This window comes from Dioscorea cayenensis, chromosome 6 (assembly GCF_009730915.1).
Source record: "Dioscorea cayenensis subsp. rotundata cultivar TDr96_F1 chromosome 6, TDr96_F1_v2_PseudoChromosome.rev07_lg8_w22 25.fasta, whole genome shotgun sequence".
In the NCBI taxonomy this organism is placed as follows: Eukaryota; Viridiplantae; Streptophyta; class Magnoliopsida; order Dioscoreales; family Dioscoreaceae; genus Dioscorea; species Dioscorea cayenensis.
Genome location: NC_052476.1, coordinates 9,077,286 through 9,083,027, shown reverse-complemented (window position 1 = coordinate 9,083,027; position 5,742 = coordinate 9,077,286). Strand labels below are relative to the sequence as shown.

At 33.7% G+C, this 5,742-nt stretch overlaps 1 protein-coding gene across 1 annotated transcript; it reads right to left on the bottom strand.

The window, feature by feature from the left end:
* Nucleotides 1-209: 209 nt before the first annotated feature.
* Nucleotides 210-4,528, bottom strand: LOC120262920. The gene is made up of 3 exons (XM_039270832.1): nucleotides 4,249-4,528; nucleotides 3,851-4,182; nucleotides 210-524 (listed from the first exon to the last, which is right to left on the bottom strand). Exons 1-3 carry the CDS (start codon nucleotides 4,366-4,368, stop codon nucleotides 359-361), a joined length of 618 nt encoding a protein of 205 aa, XP_039126766.1. The 5' UTR covers nucleotides 4,369-4,528; the 3' UTR covers nucleotides 210-358.
* Between the last annotated feature and the right edge of the window lie 1,214 nt (nucleotides 4,529-5,742).

The following is a 5,742-nucleotide window of genomic DNA, read 5'->3' as shown; positions in this document are numbered from 1 at the left end:
AAGAAAACCTTTCAATTGAGAGAAAATAAATTACAACTCTCTTATTACACGATGGTACTCAAAGAAGCAACAGCAACAATCAATTGCGAGCTATTACATGGATATACAATTTTCCTTTAAATAATACACAAATAGATTTCTATAATTTCATGTAATGTGCTCCAACACAAAAGAGAAAAAACAAATATTCTTCAATCAAGCCACATATGAAACCACATAATACTCATAAAATCTATTATTTGCTTTTTTATCCAAACGGTTGAAAAGTTGATCAGAAATTAAATCATGAATTTCTGACACAAAACAGGTACTTAGACTAGTGTTTGTAATTCGAATAAAGATATAAAGAATACAGGACTCATGGTTGATTTGCTAATAAACTTTCCATTGTGCGCAACCAAGTAACATATTGATTTTGATCCTTTGAATGCAAGCGTTTGAGAAGGAAATCTGTCAGTTCTGCACCAACACCTCTGGCTATAAGATATTCTTTCAATGCTCCTTGTAAATTAGGATCAAGACTCCTGCATGATTGATATATCTGTCAGCAAACTTTAATAATATACTATAGTTTCTCATGCACTCAGTCAAAAATGGCACCTGAATAAAGTTACAGTCATGTGCTCCAAGAAAAATAAATAATTAAATAAGACAGCCAAGTAGCTCACTACCTTGCAGGCTATCATGTTACTTTCTGTTTTGATTAAGAAACCCCATGTGAACTTTAAGCCACAAAAGGATAACCGCCAATGAATAGGCTCAACTATTAAGATTTCATTTCATATCCTCATAACCTTTTTTCTGCAAATGTTCTTGAGAAAAGAGAGTGAATACTAGCAAGTAATCTAAGACTAAATTCAACTACTAAGGAATAAAAATTAGCATACTTTTGTTCTCTTCTGATTGCAGTAATAGGTTATCTTTAGAAGAAGGAATATATATTTTCTAAGTATTAATATGTGATTCTTTTATTTGCAAAATCTATCCCTTTAATTACTGTAAAATATCCTTGCTTCTATCAATATATGGGTGGCCTTTCATAATTTCCCCTTGGAGAATAAATTTTAAAACAACAAAGTTCATCAATATTCCAAAACAAAGAGTAGCCTGTTGTACAACCCAACACACTCATTGAAACTTCTAAATTTATCTAGAAAATTATACTGCTTTTGAACCTGGCATCAAACTTTATTGATGAAAGCATTCAACTAACATAACCAATCACTGTAGAATCCCACCAATTGATAACTAAAAACATGCACAAGACCTATTCAACTATCACCAGCAAATGGTTGGTAAGAAACAAATAAAAAGCTAGTCAATGACCAAGCAAAAGTTGCTTGCCTATATATTTCATTTATCTATAAGAATGGTACTTCACCTTTATGAACAAGGACAAATAGCAATCTATGAAAAGTTTGGTTCAACAAAAGTGTAACAAAAGTCCATCACTTTTTAATGGCTTAAAGATGAGGTAGCAAGAGCTCAAGGTTGTTGGATTATTTAACATATATAATAAATAAAACTCAAAAAATAAATATATTTGTTTTATAAAAAATTTTATCCGCATGTGTTTTTTACTTGGTCTTTATTCTGTTGGTTGTGCTGATTGAGGATCATGTTATCACGCGACTTTTGGGACATGTTTACTCAGTGTTCAAGTGAACGAGATAAAACAATATCTTCTTTTTAGACTTCTCTTTGGTTACATCCATTTTTATTTTCCGATTTCGATATTCTTTAGTTGTTGGGTGTTGAAAAGAAACTCCATCACCATCTTCTAGATTGTGCTCAAACAAGGTGGATCCCGGATGTATCTCTGGGAGAATTTTTTGAAGTACTTACAAAATAAGGCAGAAATGCTCCCTAGGACAATGGCACAGCCATGCTTCCGATTGTCTTATTGTTGTTATTATTTTTAAAAGATCTTGCTTTACTAGGATTGAGTTCGAGGTACATTTACTTATGTACTTATTTAAAATAGTTAATATTATTTATTGACATTTCACATCCGAATATTATTTGCATATATTATACAGCAAAGGCACAATTGCATGAGTTGCCAATATCCAAACTTAGACGAAAAAAAACAAAAACAAAGGTTTTCTTACAATTTCTTCACAAATTCCTTACATTTGCACTGACATAAATTACTGATATATGGTGCTAAATGCCAGGTCAACAAGGATCTACATGTTAGCAAAATGAGACAGGATAAGTTTTCTCAGTGTATTCAAACATAGTATTTACATGATGAATGTCGTTGATAACAATACTAGGGTGAAACTTACCAAGTAAAGAAGGATATATATAGCAGTATATTATGCAACAAAAAGTTGCAAGCTAACTCATAATGGAGATATTTGAACCTTTTATCACAAAGATCCAATTCACATATGGGGCATGTTCCAAAAAGCATCAAATCATCTAAAAAATTATTATGTGAAACAACACAAATTTAAAGCTCCATACTGTTCCAAATATATACTCTTATGAGAACCAATATTTGCACACCCTTGCCCTTAGCATCATGGACCTTGGCTTGAGTTGACTCAATGAGGTACTACATTGAGCGAGCGATCTTTCTCTTACGAGAACCCAAAAAGGCTTTGAAGATCTCATATGATACAAACACCGGGAAAGGGGAACAAAGTACTCAAGTAAATATTTGAACCATCTACATATCCAGTCATAAATGATTCTTTAAATAGACCAACTGTAATTATCAAGAGGGATCCAGCTGCCCTTTTCGTGTCTATTTCTGTCAACCAATTCTTAGAAATTTGATGCTCAAAACGCTTTCCAATTTACATCAAGAAAGCAGAATCTATTTTCCACAAAAATACTAAACTCCAACTTATGATACCAAAGATAATGTGTGCGGTAAACTCTTTGTAAGGCTCTACGCTTTGCAAAATGAAATTATCTTAAGTACCCCAGCCTCGGATATGTGCCAAGCAAAGAACTTTTGCACGCCAATATGGAGAAAAAACCTGTTCATCTTCATGAGATACAAAATTATCTCTAGTTGATGAACATCCCAATGTGCGGCATCAAAACCAATATGAATAGCAGTCTGAATTCAAATAGGGTCACCTTGCAAAGAAATTAATTTTCAAAACTAGGAATTACCAAGTTTTATTGCCTTATGCTTCAGCAAATCAAGACATAAATGTCAGTTCCTCAACATCAGATATGTTTCATGCAAAGAACTTTCAAACACCAATTTGAAGGCAAGACCGGTTCATCTTCATAAGAAACAAAATTATCTCTAATTGATAAACATTCTAATGTGAGGCACTGATTCAAAACCGTTATGAATAGCCGTCTGAATTCAAATAGGGTCGTCTTGCAAAGAGATTAATTTTCAAAATTAAGAATTACCAAGTTTTACTGGCTTATGCTTCAGCAAATCAAGACATAAATGTTAGCTCCTCAACATCAGATATGTGTCATGCAAAGAACTTTCATACACCAATATGAAGGCAAGACCAGTTCATCTTCATGAGATACAAAAATATCTCTACTTGATGAACATCCTAATGCGAGACACTGATTCAAAACCAATATGAATAGCAGTCTGAATTCAAATAGGGTTACCTTACAAAGAGATTAATTCAAAACTAAGAATCACCAAGTTTCATTGGCTAATGCTTCAGCAAATCAAGACATATACATCAGTTTCCTTATTAGGAAATCTAAAAGCCTAGTTCTTCCAATTATGAGCTTCTCATTCCTAAATTTCACAGGACTAAACACTTTAAACAAAGAAGCAAATCAAAGCAATCTTTAGCAAAAAAATTTCTACAAATTAAAATTTTTTTTAAAAAGAAAAAGTTGCAATATTTACCTGAATTTGGGACCTCTATACTTGAAAGCCTCCAAAGAATCTTGCGAAGAATGATAAGCAACACGCCTAATCCTAAAATCAGAAGAACCAAATCCTTCTCCAGCAAACACACTGCAGTCAAAATGCAGCAAAGGCTCCGCCTTTGGCCTCTTGACGCAAACCTTCATCCTCACATTCCAATCCATCGCATTCTCCTCTCCAAAGAACAACCTTCCAAGTTTAGCCGAAACAGCAACCTCCTCCTCATCACTCTTTCTAAGGAACACATCCTTCGTCTTGGGATCATCGCATTCCAGCACGAACCCGTCCACAGTGTCACCCACCTCAATGCTCTGTGGAGAAGTTCAAAGAATCAAATGCTAGGGTTTCCGTGAGGGATTGGAGTTGCGGGAAGTTACCTGGGGTGGAGAGGAAGAAGGAGATGAGAGCTCGTAGGCGAGCTCTGCACGGACGGCCTGGAGGAGATCGCCGTCACGGAGCAGCGCACGGCTCCGGCGATATAGCTGCCGGAGCGACATCGCTAGCAGGGACTTCGGCCGTCGTGCCGGTGATAGGGTTTATGGTTTGGGCTGTTTGGGAGCTTTGATCAGTTTTGAGCCGTCTGATCTTTTGATTGTTTTGATGGACGGTGAGGATTAAACTCGTTGGTAGAGCCACCGGCTTTTGAGATGAGCAGTGGGGTATATTGTTCAGATTGAACGGCTCATGTTGAATTTTAAGTAGAGTAAAAAATAGCAAGGTAGTCAGACCAGATTCAACTGAAAAAATCGCCATATGGCCCGGACATACTCCATTAAATTGGGTATGAAAAAATCTGGTGTTAATCCGATGACCAGGTTCAACCGGGAACTGATTGATCAGATCGGTCAATCGGGTCACAATGTTAGAAATTTTTTTTACAATATTTCATAATTTATTATTATTTTCTCATTAGAAACCACAAAATCATGTATATCTATTAATATTAATTTTTAATTTATAATTAATAAATAGAATTACAAATATATATCATAAACATACCAATAAAAATTAACATCTAAAAATAAAACCCATTAATATGTTATGTAAATACTTTATAAAAATATAAGTTATTAAGTAAAAAACAATAAACGAGTGCAATTTTATTATAAAATATAAAAATAAAATATTTTAATTAAATAAAAAAATATAAAAAAATTTGAAACAAAATAAAAACTCAATTGAGATTGGGTAAGTTATATAATTTATTGATAAATATATATCATCCATATAAAAAGATAAAAATTAATGAATTGAATTTCTTATCAATTCTAACAAAATAAACCAATAAAACAAATAAATAAATAAATAACACTAAGAGAAGTTTGATAATTATATATTAATATATTAAATTTGTAAATATTTAAAAAACTTAAAAATAAATGACATAATTAGAAAACATTAGTGTATATTAGGGGTGTAAACGAGCCAAGCTACTCGTGAGCTACTCGAGATCGGCTCGGTCAATACTCGAATTCGATTCGATTTTTCACGAGCCGAGCCGAGCTCGAGCTGCTCGTTTATGTTGCGAGCCGAGCTCGAGCCCAAACATACTCAGCTGGTGAGGCTCGTGAACCTAAACGAGCTTATATATATAATATTAAATTATTATATATATTAATTACAAAAATATATAATTATATAACTATATTAAATTACGTATATTATATATATATATATATATTATCCTAATTCGAGCTTAAACGAGCCGAGCTCGAGCTCCTTGAGATTTTCAGCGAGTCGACCTCGAGCACAAAAAAAATGGCTCGAACGAGCTCGAGCCTTCGAATAATATATTCGAGCCAAGCTCGAGCCTGGTGATACTCGGCTCGGCTCATTTACAACCCTAGTGTATATAAAGTCATTTATCAATT